General features: G+C 45.6%; 1 protein-coding gene across 1 annotated transcript in view; it reads left to right on the top strand.

The window, feature by feature from the left end:
- STK32B (serine/threonine kinase 32B) overlaps positions 1-15,052 on the top strand; it is a 416,355-nt gene that overhangs the window by 63,702 nt on the left and 337,601 nt on the right. The window contains exon 2 of the mRNA XM_003800212.1: positions 7,767-7,822. Coding sequence (XP_003800260.1) covers positions 7,767-7,822 — 56 coding nt within the window. The remainder of the gene's footprint in view (positions 1-7,766; positions 7,823-15,052) is intronic.

A 15,052-nucleotide genomic window follows, 5' to 3' on the forward strand; every position in this document is an offset into this window, starting at 1 on the left:
GTAAGTCTTGGAACCTGTGTATGCATTACATCACGTGGCATAGGGACTTTGCAGTGGGGACTAAGTGGAGGATCTCAAGATGGGACATTATCAAAGATTATCCAGGTAGGGACTAAATGTAATCACAAGGTTCTTGTAAAAGGGAGGCAGGATGGTCAGAGAAGGAGACAACAGAAGCAGAGGTCAGACCAATATGGGGCCACAAGCTAAGGGGCAATGTTGGCCTCTACAAGCTGGAAGAGACAAAGAAATGGATTCTTCCTGGAGCTCCCAGAAGAAATGCAGCTGCCCACAGTGGGATCTTAGTCCAGCAAGAAGTCAGACTTCTGACCTCCAGGACTGTAAGACAACACATTTGTATTATTTAAGTTCCTAAGTTTGTGGCTATTTGTTACAGCAGCACTAGGAAACTCTTATGCTTGGACTGACTTTCTTTGTAAAATTTACCACTTTCTATCATTGAATTGGAGATTTATTTGTCTCCTTACACCTGAAGGTTGGGTCCTGGCTATGGGGTCATCATCTGTCTCCTTCCTAGTACTGAGGATAGGGCCCAGCACACAGTGCACACTTGGACACTGTCTCTGCTAGTGTAGACCCAGTTGCAAGAAATGCATTTATTCACTTGATAAACAGAGAGTGCCAAAAAAGTGTATACATTTTAAGAAAGGAAAAAACTATATTAAAATTGTAATACTCAGTATATACTGATAGCCTTTTAAATCTTGTATGTTGAATCTTGTATCTCTTATGATTGTAGAAGTCAGCTGTGACTCCAGGATTACAATTGTAATACAGTTTTTTCTTTTCTTAAATTGTGCATACAATTTTTTTCATACCATCTGTATTTATTGGATGAGTGACTCATGGAAGCTGTTTATGGTGGATGCCTGCCACAGCTGAGTCGCCCTCCCTTTCTGTGTAGACACCAACAATTTTCTGTAGAGAGGTGACCTCACTTCCCCGTCCCTGGGAGAGCCCCCACCTGTTCTTGTTTGTCACTCTTCATGCACGCACCACGCGTCATGTGGGCTGAGTGCCTATCAGCCACCTGGGATTCAGTGATGAGCAGAACTGCAGTCCTGTCTTGAAGGAGTCATCTGGACACCTGTGTCATATCTGTACTAAGGAGAGATAAACTCAAAAGTGAGTTCTTACCACTACCATGTGCTAATTATACATTAGTCATATCATGAGAAAAAATCCCACCAGATGAGTATTATCCCCCTCAGATGAAGAACCTGAGAGTCCGATGTGTTAAGTAACCAGGTTACGGGTCCACTGATGGGTGGACCTCATTAGAGGTTTGGATGGATACTCTTTGGGGCTGCGGCTGGCTGTGATCCTTGCCCTGACTCAGAGAGGTAGGCTTCCCTACCTCCATTTTAGTAATAGGAACATCGAGGCTCACAAGTTAATTTATTTTCTCAGGTTCAATGATAGGTCTGAGTTTAGATCTACCTCTGTGGGACACCAAATCCTCCTTCCCACCCCTCACTGCCTCTCTGACAACAGATGGGTCCCCTTCTGCTGTAGCGCAACCACCAAATCCTCAGATGCTTGTGGAGTCATGCAGGACACAGGCACACTCTGGGCCAGGTGTGACAGTGGTGCGTCAGGGAGACTATTGTGGAGGGCATTGCAGGCCAGTGTTGGAAAATCTCCTAATTCCCTGAATGATGTCATGGCTGTGGAGCTGTCATGGCTTGAATGTGTCCCCCAAAGTTTATGTGTTGAGAACTTAATCCCCAGTGCAGCGGTGTTGTTAGGTAGGGCCAAATAAGTGATGACTAGGCCATGAGGATTCTGCCTTCATGAATGGATCACTATCAGTACCATGGAGGTGGGTTCATTGTCACTTGTCACAAGGCAAGTTCGGTCCCATCTTGCTCTCTTGTGCTCTGGCCATGGGATGACCCAGCAGGAAGGCTCTCACCAGATGCCAGCACCCTGATTTTCGCCGTCCTAGCATCTAGAGCTGTGAAAAACAAATTTCTTTTTCTCATTTTATTATTTTAACAATTTACCCAGTCTGTGATATTTTGTTATAGCACACAAAACAAATTAAAACATGTCAGAAATCAAAATTTTAGGTGCAAATATCTGATTTTTACATACTGTAACTTATCCAAAACAATTTTAATCACCGAGCCAGAACAAAGACGGTGTGTGACCTGCCCACATGCAGCCCTTATGCCTGGCACCAGTGCTTCAGGGAGGTCGCCCTGGCTTTAGCTTTGGAGGGGCAGCAGAGGGGCGTGTGCCTGCATCCCTTGCTGCTATGTGCGGTGCTCACATGCTTGTGCTTGTGCGGGATGCGGGGTGTGGCTCCTTTCCATTGGAGATTGCCATCTTGAAAGTTCACACTTGGCTCTGGGAACAAACTGCCTCACAGACAACCACAGTGTTGGAGGAGCGCCAGGAAATTCATTAGGAATAACTGGTCTAGAGGAAATGTGAACGGCCCTACTGGCACTCCAGGCAGGGGAGCTGCATTTACCCAGGGTGATCAGTCACCAGCGGTAACTAATTGGCGCTAATACACTTCTACCTTTATCACCCAGGGGGTGTTGTGTCTCAATTTAATCGGACCAGCATTGTATCACAAGGGTGAAAAATAAGGAAAAGACACTCACTGGGAACAGCGTGGATAGCGACACCTCAGACTTGTAGCCATTAGTCCTAGCACTACTCTAAACGTTATCTGTATTAATTCATGCACTATTTTACAAAGGCTGTACGAAGTAGTTACCTTATACTGAGCAGATAAGAGAGACTGAAGCATAGAGTGGTTAAGTGACTTCCCCAACGTCATGAAGCTGCTGAATGGTGGAGACAGAATTCAAATCTAGGCAGCCTGCCCCCTGTGTGGATGCCCCAAACAACCCTTGTTCTTTTGCCGCTCAGTAAAACAAAGCAGAATGGGGCTGGAAATTTAGCAATAGAATAGTTAGCATTTGTTAAGCCTCTGCAGTGCCTTGGTTTGCCTATCAGAAAAGAATGTTTTGGCCCGCTGTGGTGGCATGTACCTGTAAGCCCAGCACTCTGGGAAGCTGAGGTAGGTGGATCTCCTGAGCTCCTGAGGTGGAAAACAGACTAAACAAGAGCAAGACCCAGCCCGGCATTGTGGCAGGCACCTGTAACAGTCCCAGCTACTTGGGAGGCTGAGGCAAAAGAACTGCTTGAGCCCAAGAGTTTGAGGTTGCTGTGAGCTATGATGTCCCAGCACTCTACCCAGGGTGAAAAAGTGAGACTCTGTCTCAAAAAAAAAAAAAAAGTAAAAGAATGTTTCTGGTTTCTACTAATAGCAAACCTGACCCACTGAGCAAGTAAGATTTTTTTTTTTTTTCTAACATATTAAGTGCAGCGGTAGGAGATTGCCATCACAGCTTCAGGGCTCAGAACAGGGAGTCCCTTCTCTGCCTCTGTCCTTGACTTTTGATGGTGTTTGTTGCTTTGTAGTCACAAGATGGCTGCTGCAGCTCCAGACATCATGTCCACATTCAAGGCAAGAAGAAATGAGAGGGTGAAAGGCCCACTCAGCTTTATCTGTCCTTTTTCCATCAGGAAGAAATGCTTTCCCAGAAATACTGTATCAGTGCTCTGTTTGTCAAGAGGTAGGGCCCACAGATCTGTTTTAACAAGGCTCTAGGAGGCTCCAGAAATGCCTGGCTTTAAATGATCGTGATTTTAGTAACGATGAGCGAGTTGTGATTCATTGCCTCGGGTTGGCTACACTGACCCCTAAACAGAGCCAGGGCTTTGTTATCAAGAAGGACGGGGGAGTTGAGCCTCGCTGAGCAGATCACACAGTATTTGGTGAGGAAATAATGCCCAGCGCCTTGTGTATTTCGTCACCTGTATGACAGCTGTCAGGGCAGGTATTACTATTCTCATGTGTTTGGGTGAGGCCACTGTCACTCTTTGGCTTTGCCGTTGGTATCATCCCTCACAACTCCAAGTGTCTGGTTGTCCAAAACGACACTGCTTTTCAAATTGTACCTCCCCACCCACCAGTCCCCCCCACCAGCTCTGGCTGTGCTGTGTCTTCTTCACCAAGCCAGACCAACCATCTGGTTTTTCTTCATTTCCAGAGACATAAGAATTTTCATGCTAAAACCAGGAAGGTCCCAGGTGAACCAAGACAAGTTCCCCCTAAGAAGCGGCTCTTTGACTCTCCCACATCCCCAGCCAACTCCTCTTGCTCTCAGGAAACAACCCCATGTGACGATGTGGTTCTGAGACCCATCTTTGGCCTGGTGTTCTCATTACCTGGAGTCATTTCAGTCAGTTTTCCAACCACTTTATTCAAAGTATGTTCTTTTAGGCACTGTTATCTCGTTATCAGTGTGCCATGTCCCAGGGAGATGCCAAATAAGTAAGAAACAAGGCCACATGCTCCAAGTCAGTTGGATCCAGTCTGGCAGGAAGCAGTTGTTATTTCTGTGTTGCCCCATACATCATGTCAGTTCCCCCCAAGGAATCCAGGGGATACAGGTGATATGGATGTGTGGGAACACATTACTCATGAAAATCATGACAGTTTGCTCCGTAACTGTCAGAACCTTTGTGTTAGGAGACAGGACAGAGAGCTGCTTGGTGGGGAATCCAGTCTTCCCTCTCAGGTCCTAAAGCTGGGGTCGGGGAATGGTGCTCAGGAGAGCAACTTGCTCTGGGGTCCCTGGTGCTGAAGCCCAGGATTAGCTGGTCTCAGCAGCCTGGTCAAAGGTAAGTCTAGACCCCACAGACCTCTCCACTTGGCAGCTGGCCCTGAAAAGCCAGAGGAGCAGAGAGCCTTGCTCCCTAGAGACTGACACACTCCAGAGAGAAGGTGGAACCTGTCTCAGGGCACCCATGTCCCCCGTCTTCCAGCTCACCATGGGCTAACAAACACTACCTTGGATGGGGCAAGAGCTACAGATGTGTAGGGCAATATCCCTCCAAGAAGAAGCCAGAAGAGGGAGATGGTTGCCCCTCACCCCCAGTACTAGTCGCTGCATGTTCTGAGAGACTGCAGTGTGCCAGGCAGTGTTCTGAGCTCTTTCTGGAAGCCAGGCACCACTTCTCCATTATACAGATGGGGTGACTGAGGCATACAGAGGCTAAGTGATGTGTCCACGGGCACAAAGACTGTGGCAGAGCTGGACTGTGGACCTATGCGGTCTGACTGCAGAGCGCATTCTCCTAAACTATTAGATGCTTGCAGAAGGTTTAGAGGGAGCTTTAAGGAGACAGTGGTTGGGGTGATGGTGGGTGGAAAATCTTTACAAGAGAGCGACCTCATGAGCTGTGCTTCAAAGACATCCTATTCGTGAGACTCACTCTGAGGTCCTGTGAGACCCCTCTACAGGGAGCAAGGCCCCTGTCCCTCATCCCACCTCCCTTCCCCTACTCCTACTCCTGAGCAACACTCAATGAGTTTTCTCCAAAATAAGGAGTGTTGGGGTAACAGCCCTCCAGGCAAGGAACACAAAAGCCTAAGCCATGGCAGCGTGGGCAGCATGGGCCTTCAGGGCAGCAGTGATTCCTGATTCCAGGGTAGGTGGCAAGTGCCTAGGCGGTACCTGTCTCATGGGACTGTAAGGTCTCACAGGGCCATGGGGTCTCATGGGACGGGGCGGGGAGGGGTGTCTCACAGATAGGACATTTCCTGGCATGCTACTGGTTACCTAACAAGCCACAATCCAGGGTCGCTGCTTTTTTCCTTTCGTTTGACCTTTTGTGAGTAGGTAAGAGGTGAAAGTATGGAACTTCTTTTCTTGGAAAAGGTGTGCTGAGAGGAAACAAGTCTAAGTCAAAGAAACAAGATTTTGCTAAGTTGACCACTCTATTCTAGGCATGCTAGGCATTTAAGGGTGTGCTGGATTCTGATTGTGGGTTGACAAGAGTACAACTCAACATAATTATCCTCTATTGCGTAAGTTCCAATATACAGGGAATAGATTACATTCATTCATGTGCCCTCATCTTCCATATGTGGTAAACTAATCAATGCCCTTTATCTTTTATAAATAACGTGTCTTTCCTAGTTATTGGAAACTGGCTGCAATTCAATCTAATTCAAAAATATTTACCGAACACTTACTATGTACCAGGAGTTGTGTTTGGCACTATGAATATGGAGATTAGTCCATTCAATTATTTCTTTAGTCAATGGGCTTGGCGCCTGTGGCTCAAGCGGCTAAGGCGCCAGCCACATACACCTAAGGTGGCAGGTTCGAATCCCCAGCCCGGGCCCGCCAAACAACAATGATGGCTGCAACCAAAAAATGGCCGGGCGTTGTGGTGGGCGTCTGTAGTCCCAGCTACTTGGGAGGCTGAGGCAGGAGACACGCTTGAGCCCAAGAGTTGGAGGTTGCTGTGAGTGTGATGCCATGGCACTCTACCCAGGGGGAAAGCTTGAGGCTCCGTCTCAAAAAAAAAAAAAAAAAAAAAATAATTCTTTAGTCAATGAATATTTATTGAATACTAACTGTATATTAAACAGTGTGCTGAGGGTGCAATAGCAGAAGATAAACATGCCCCTGGATCTCAGGGAGCTTAGAGTCTAGTAGAGAAAAGTCAATTTAATGAAATATACAAATACATGTAAAATTATGCAGAATGATACATTTTGGAGTGAAGTTCACAGGCCTGTGAGAGCTTTCATAGGGAGCAGGACTCAGTCTGGAGGGCAAGGGCAGCCTTCCTGGGACAGATGCTGCTGAGTGACAGGCAGGGCCTGGAGAAGAGTCCCAAAGGCCTGGGAGTACTGGCTGTCCTGGTGCTGCTCAGGAGAGGGCGTGGGGAAGGGAGGGGAGGTAGGACGCGTGGCAGGGGTCTTGCTCCCTGAGGAGGAGTCTGACAGCAGTGGAGGGGTGTTGGCCAGGAGCATGCAGGGATGTGCAGGCTACCCTACTTGTCACACGTATCCCAGCCTGGGAGGGTTTGGAGAGGACACTGGGAGGCCACTGTAGTGGTGCAGGTGACAGAAGATGGTGGAGTAGAGCAGAGGGGCAGCCACAGGACGGGAAGATGTGAGCGACAGTGAAAAGGCAAAGTGGACCTAAGTGCTGAAGGACTGGCTGGGGGGGGGGTGGGAGAGAAAGGAGTCCAGGTTGAGTCCCAAGGCTTTGAGTGTGAGTTCTACTTTGGATCTGTTGAGTTCAAGGTGGGTTTGAAACCTCCAGGGGGAGCTGCGGGGTGGGCTGAGGATATCTTGCAGATCTGTGGGCAGTTGGGTGGTAATCGATGCCAGTGGAGCCCACAGAAGACAGTGGTTGTAGGACAGGGGTAGACAGACCTAAGGCCTGGGAGAACAGGCTGAATGTGCACAGGGAGCTGAAGCATAAGGGAAGACTGGAAAGGACATGCCATGGAGGCCGAGAAGGACTTCACAAAGGAGGGGATGGCCAAGTGGGTCAAGTAGAAGGACGGCAGGGAGATGTCTGTGGATTAAGATGGGCATGGGGGACTGTTGTTGATGTGGGAAGAGTGTAGAATCCAGGCAGGTGGTTAGAGAGAGAAAGCAGAAGCAGCAGGGACCAGCCCTATCGGTCAGTGTGGTGTGGAGGGAAGGTACAAGATGGAGCAGTGTGTGTGCTGGAGAGATCGGGATGTGCGGGCAAGGACTTTGTGTGTGCATTTGGGGTGAGTGCTGTGATGGCAAACAGCCACATGTCCCACAGTGGAAACCTGGACACTTGTGAGATCGTGGGTATGCACATATGTAAGGAGCAATACAAGGTTATCAAATCTGACTTGTTTTCTTTTTTTTTCTTCTGCAGTCAACTTTGACCATTTTCAGATTCTGCGGGCCATTGGGAAAGGAAGTTTTGGAAAGGTAAGAATGATGGATTTTTAAAATACTCATGAACAAAATATAGAAGTCAAGACTGCTGGGTAAAAGTAGATGTATTTGTGTGTCTGTTTTTGTGTTGGTCAGTGGGCACTGAGAATTTCCTGTTGGACAGAAAGATTTCAGTTGACAAATTTGAAACAGGAAAGGAAGTCTGAATAGTTTCCTTTGGATCTGGGGTAATTTTATTCTGAAAATTAAATTACCAGAGCAGCCCTGGTTTAGGTGAATTACAATGGTAATTATTTCAAGATTGCTAATGCTATTTCTTCCTTGAAATTCTAAATGAGGAAAGTGGGAAAAAACAACCCAAAAACTTATCACAAAAGCAGCTCTTTCCAGCAGTGGAGGTGTTTGTTGTTTTGGAAGGTTCATATTTGTGATCCTTGACTGATTTTGGTAAAAGGCTGCAAAGAACTATGAGAGGTAGGTGGGGGTGGGGGTTAGAAAACCAAAAGGTGCTCCCCCCAGTATGTTCCCACTTAGAAATTTTCTTTGGCAAGAATGGTTTTGAGGACCTATTGGATCCCAGATCTTGTCTAATATTTTTATATAGCTCTTATTATTTTCATTTTATAGATGGAAAAACTTAAATACAAAACTTAGTCTTGGTAACTCATGAAGATGAGGACTTTACCCAGACAAGGAGGTATCAAAGCTGGGATTTGAATTGAAGGCCCACCACACACCTGCTGCTTCAGCAACCCCACACTCTTAATTGAAAACTCAGAGTTGAAGTGGGACATTTGACCTAAGAAGTTGGATCATCTCAAATAGCCTCCCTACTTGAATTCTAACTACACACAAACTCTGTAGCAGGCACTAGTTCATCAGTAGTAACCAAATCAGACCTAAGTGCCTTTTCTTGTGGGGCTTCCATTTAGAAATGAGAGATGGCAAACAAGTGTGTACGTATCTGGAGCACTAGATAAGGATAAGTGTACTCAAAATATAGTCAGGTCAGGGAGAATGGACTTCTGTGGAGAGTGGCCAGGAGAAGTTGCTATTTCTTGGAGCTGAGCTGTCGGTAGGCTACCCACCAACCCACATGTGGGTATTTGAATTCAAATACAATGGCAACAATTCAGTCCCTCGGTCATACTAGCCACATTTCAAGTGCTCACTAGCCATGTGTGGCCAGTGCTACCGCATTGGACAGCTCAGATGATTATAGTGTGTTTCCATCACCATAGATAAGTGATTTCAGCCACTGTGCCGGGCACACTGGCATACCATGAGAAGATCTTGGTGTGCTGTGAAAATTTTTAAAGATCATTAATTAAGTTAACTTTCAAAAGAAGTTCAAGGTATAGTAAAAATATATATATTTTTGCTCTTTCTTTTTTTTTTAATCAACATGACTTAAGTGTGTGGTGAAAGTTCAACTACAGGTTCAAGTGCACTGTGAGATTAAAAAAAAAGGTTGAAAAATGCTGTCATAGATGGTTCTACTAGACACCGCTCTCAATGGTAAGAAGGTGTGAGATAAAATGAGCTGAAACCTGGAGGAGGAAGACAGGTCCCAGGCAGATGACCCGCAAGTGCAAATACCCTGAAAGAGAGTGTGCTGGTGTTTTGAGGAGTGTCCAGCAGTAGGGGGTGGGAGGAAGACAGGGTCAGGGAGCTCTGCAAGGACCTTGAGGACCATGAGTCTATGGTAGAGACTTTGGCCGTTCTCAGAGTAAGAAGGAAAGGGAGGTTCTGGGGAGTTCTGAGCAAAGCAGCAGTGTGATCTGTTTGGAGAAGTTTGCAGCAGGTCATGTTGGCTACTGTGTTGAGGGCAGCTTGGGAGGGGCCCTGGCAGAAACAGGAAGACCGTGAGGAGAGGGGCTGCTGGCTTGGACCAGGTGGCAGTGTTAGGAGTAGTGACAGAGAGTCACAGTTGGGATAGATGTTGAAGGTGCCACCAAAACAAGTAGTCCGTGGGTAGGGGGTCTCCACAGTGCTGTATCAGTTCTCTGATGTCATCGTAGGTCTGGACTCTTTCCATACCCACATACTCCACCCTCCTCAGCGGGATAAGATTTTTCTTCTCAGATTTCTTACCTAATGATGTTAAGGGGTTACCAAGTTTTCCCTCAACTGGTGCTCACTTTTGTGACTTTGCAGAGAAGAGCATCCTTCAGAATCAGGTCAGCTGACTTCTCCTTCTGCTTCACTGTCTACAATTGGTCACATGACTGCCCCAGCTGCTGAGGATGCTGGGAAAATAAGAATCTTCAATTTTCAGTCTGTAGTTGGGAGATAGGTTCTTCTAGAAGAGAAGTACAGGAGAAGTGCTTCCCTGACCCTGTCTTCCTCCTACCCCCCTTTCCCTGTGTGGGCTCACAGAAGGCCCTTGAGGATGTTCGATATACCAACCATCTTTGTGCTTGCTGCTTGGGAAGCAAAGGGAGGAAGATGGGGTCCTTCCTGACCAGGAACTCATCTTCTGATGGGTGGATGGTTATATGGCCAACTCTATTCCTGGGAAAAATCACCTGGGGAGTATTTTCTAATGACTTCTGCTTTTCTTTTGCTCATATGGGCTGCCATGGACCTCCCCACAGAAGCTCTCTGAACATGGTATATTTGGGCATGAACATGATTCATTCACTCAGCAGAAGGTTACTGAGTTGATGCCGAGTTCTCAACTCCAACTAGTCTTTCTTCTCCACATAATCCAGGTCCGGCTGTGGGCACATTGGGGTAGCATAGAGCTTCCTACCGTTGCAGAATCTCACATCTGAGGACCTCAACATGCACACTTAAAAGTGTCAGTTGTTTATATTATTAGGTGAATTGGGTCACTTGATAATTTAGCAGACAGTCCCTGGGCCACTGAGTATGGCCATATGCCACCTTAGTCACTGACTTCCTAATAAGACTGGGGGCTTTCTGAGGGCAGAAATCTTGTTTAGAAAGCAGGCCTAAAAAACAGTAAATTATGACACAACGTGTGATGGCTTAATTTTGTGTGTCATGTTGACTGGGCCACAGTACCCAGATATTTGGTCAAACATCCGTCTACATGTCACTGTGAGGATATTTTTTAGACGCAGTTAACATTTACATTAGTGGACTAGAGTAAAGAAAGTGGCCATTCATAATGTGGGTGGGCTTCATCCAAGTGGTAAAGAGATAAGGGCTGATCTGCCCTGATGAAGAAGGAAGGCCATCTCCAGGACTTGGGCTGCAGAATCAATTCTTCCCTGGATTTCCAGCCTGCCAGCTTGCCCTACAAAAGTTAGAAATGCCAGACTCCACTATTATGTGAACCAGTTCTTTAAAATAAGTCTCTGACTCTCTCTATCCATCCCTCCATTCACTTACATCCCATTGTTTCTGTTTCTCTGGAGAAGCCTGACTGATACCTGGGGTGATGGCAGGACAGTAAGAACATGTGTGCCCTCCAGCCATGGTGGGAAACTGCAGAAGAGAAGAGAGCCCACAGGCACAGGAAACTGTTTCCCAGGAATTTACTCTTTTCCCCTTGGGGCTCTTTGAATCCGATCTGACTCTCTGCAAATGATTATTCAGAAATACTCTTAGATCTGGCAGGTGTCATTTTGCAAATCCTGGTGAAACCCCCATGTCCACATTTATTCTGGAGCCCACCTACCATGCCAGCAACCCACTTCCTTTTCCTACTGCTTCTAGGCTTCTGGGAGGGTTTGGAGGAGACACGATACTCAGTTCTCCAGGCCTGGACTGTAGGACCAGAGTTGGGGAGGTTTTCACCCTGGGGTCTGTGATCACTCAGTCTTGGAGCCATCATGACAAGCGCCTGCAGCCCATCTTCCTCCACCCCTCTCAGCCACAGTCCTCCCTGCATGGCGTTCCCACACCAGCCGGTAGCATTCCCTACCTTCACCTTGGCTTTCATGAGGACCCAGACTCTGAGTCTCCTTGTTCCCTTCTCTCCTGCACTTCTGCAGTCTAAGAAGTGCCAAGCAAGACCAAGACCAAGCTCCCAGAATCCTCAGAGCTCCAGGGGCCTCCGGCCACACAGGGTTCTGTTGTTTTCACACAGCCTTCTGGCAGGCTGGCCCAGATGCTTCTGCTGCCTTCTGATCTTCCCTTCTGCCTCTGATCTTGCATAGTCCATGCTGGCTCTTCCTCCATTAAGGCCCTTCCAGAAAAGTGTCTCAAATGAATAACTTGCCTGCTACACACCCACTTCAGCCCCCACCAGCCAGGGTGCTCTGGTGCCAGTGGCGCTGTCCCCCTTAAAGCAAGTTCTCCATCTGTACCTCCCCCTACTCTCCCCACCTGGATGGCTCAGGGTGTCCTTTAGAGCAGTGGTTCTCAACCTGTGGATCCCTTGGACTGTATCAAAGGTTTGCGGCATTAGGAAGGTAGAGAACCACTGCTATAGAGCACTTTCCAGAGGAGATACTGATTAGTTAGTGTTATAAGCAGTCTTTCAGCCTTACACAGCATCTTTGCACAAATACGAATTTCCTCTGGGGCCGTCACCACCAATGGGAAGTCAGCTCATCAAGTGTTTAAGAGAGAGCACAAGGCAGCCTGTCCCAGCACAGAGGGCAGCCACTTCGAGAACCAGACAAGGTTCAAATGCTGTCCACCTGCTCTGAGCCTAGCTTTCAGCTTCTGTTTCTTCATCTATAAAATGAGCATGCCAGTGACATCTGCACAGGGCACTTGTGAGAAGCAAAAGATGCAGTGTAGCAGAGTGCCTCACACAGAGCCCAAGCTGGAATTAGGACATGTTGATTCTCTCATTGCTTGAGGTTTTTTCCCCCCTTGGGTGGGCATCAGGGAGTGAGGAAAGGAGACTTTAACTGAATGTGGTTTTTGGAAGTGTGAAGAGCCCTTGCTTGGAGGGACAACTGTTTGGATGAATCTATGGCACTGGGACAGGCAGGGTCTTGTGTACACTTCTGTTCCCAGAACATGTGGCAGTGTCACTATTGACAAATGGTTGAACAAGTCCTGGCCAGGCTCATAATCTTGCTTGACACTTAATCTTCTTACAGAATTCATAGCTCTGCTCCCAACAGTGGCTTTGTCATTGCATTTTCTCTAAGTCTATGCCTCTGGGTTGGCATTTTGTGTAGAGTTGACATAAAATCATCCATCTTAGGTTCCTTTGTTCTCATGCACTCTTTTCTCCATCCATCCATCCATTCCCATCCGTCCGTCCGTCCAACATATCAGGAGATACTTGCTCTGGGCCCTATTCTAGGTTCTAAGGTTACAACATCATATTTCAGAGATCTAGAAAAACTAATTGTATGCTTCATTTGGAACCAAGAAAGAGCCCAAATAAAGAATCTTAAGCAAAACAAACACATCTGGAGGCATCACATTACTAGACTTCAAATTATACTACAAGGCTATCCTAACCAAAACAGCATGCTATTGGTACAAATAGATATGCATAACAATGGAATAAAACGGAGAACCCAAATATAAAATCATCCACCTATTAGGTAACCAAGTGATCTTTGACATACACTGGGGGAAAATATTCCTGTTCAATAAATGATGCTGGGAAAATTGGATAGCTATATACAGAAGAATAAAACAGGATCCCTACCTCTCACCATATACCAAAATTAATATGAGATGGATAGAATACTTAAAGCATGAAGCCATAAAATTGCTAGGTGAAAATGTAGGAAAATATTCTCTACATATTGGCCTGGAAAAAATTTATGACTAAGACCCCAGTGACAGTTACAGCAACAGCAAAAATAATAAATGAGACTTGATTAAATTAAAAGATTTTCCAAAGGAAATAATCAACAGCAAATAGACCACCTACAGATGGGAGAAAATATTTACAAACTATACACGGTATAAAGGGCTTATATCCATAACCTACAAAGAATTCAAACACATCAGCAGGAAAAAACAAGCACCCTCATTAAAAAGTGGTCAAAAGATATGAAGAGAAGCTTTTCAAAAGAAGATATACAAATGGTCAATAAACATAGGGAAAAATGCTCAACATGACCAATCATCAGGGAAATGCAAGTTAAAACCACAATGGGATATAACCTTATCCCAGTGGGAATGGCTTTTGCTAAACAACCCCCAAACAATAGATGCTGGTATGAGAAAGTAACACTTATACACTGTTGGTGAAACTGAAAATTAGCACCACCTCTATGAAAGACTGTGGACATTTCTCTAAGAACGAAAAGTAGACCTGCCATTAGACCCAGCACTCCCACTAACAGGTAACTGCCCTAAGGAAAAGAAGTTATTTTGTCAAAAAGACACCGCACTAGAATATTTATTGCAGCACAATTCACAATTGCAAAGATGTGGAATTGACCCAGGTACCATCAATTCATGTGTGGATTAAAAAAATGTGGTATCTATATACCATAGAGTACCACTCAGCTATAAAAAGAAATGAATTAATGTATTTTACAGAAATTTGGATCGAACTAGAAACCATTCTTCAAAGTGAAGTATCTCAGGAATGGAAAAACCAACATTTGTACTTTCTAATAATTTGGATCTAATTGATGGGCACACACAGGCACAGAGAGAAGTAACAGGCATTGGAAAGAAAGAAGTATGGTGTGGGGGGGGGGGATGTTAAAACCTACCTGACAGACACAGTGAACACTGTTTGGGTGATGAACACACTTACAACCCTAATTAAAACCTTATAAAAGCTATCCATGTAGCAAAAAACCCACAACAATTTGTACACCCTTAATATTTTGAAATTAAACAAAAAGTATGATGCCCGTGCTACAGAAAGCAGATTTGACTGGATACCCACAGGTTTTTTGTTTTCCTACCACTTTAGTATGAAAATTTTTAAACATACAGTGAAGTTGAAAACATTTTACAATAAACACCTATGTTTACCACCTATGTGCTACATTACCAAACTTATTTTATGAAATGCCTATTCTTCTACCCATCCATTGATTCATCTTGATTTTAATCCATTTCATAGTAAATTGTAAATATCTGTACACTTTCCCGAAATATTTCAACTGGAGAGTTGCCTGTTGTTTTTCTTCTGATGTAAAATGTATACAACAGATCTTAAGTTTATATTTGCTGAGTTTTAAGATGTGCATGCACCTGCATAACTTAACCCCCTACCAAAATACAGAATATGGCCACCATCCACCTGCATAACTTAAACCCCACCAAAATACAGAATATGGCCACCATCCACCTGCATAACTTAACCCCCTACCAAAATACAGAATATGGCCACCATCCACCTGCATAACTTAA

The sequence above is a fragment of the Otolemur garnettii genome, unplaced genomic scaffold, assembly GCF_000181295.1.
Source record: "Otolemur garnettii isolate 467f Iridium unplaced genomic scaffold, OtoGar3 scaffold00171, whole genome shotgun sequence".
NCBI classification, from domain to species: Eukaryota; Metazoa; Chordata; class Mammalia; order Primates; family Galagidae; genus Otolemur; species Otolemur garnettii.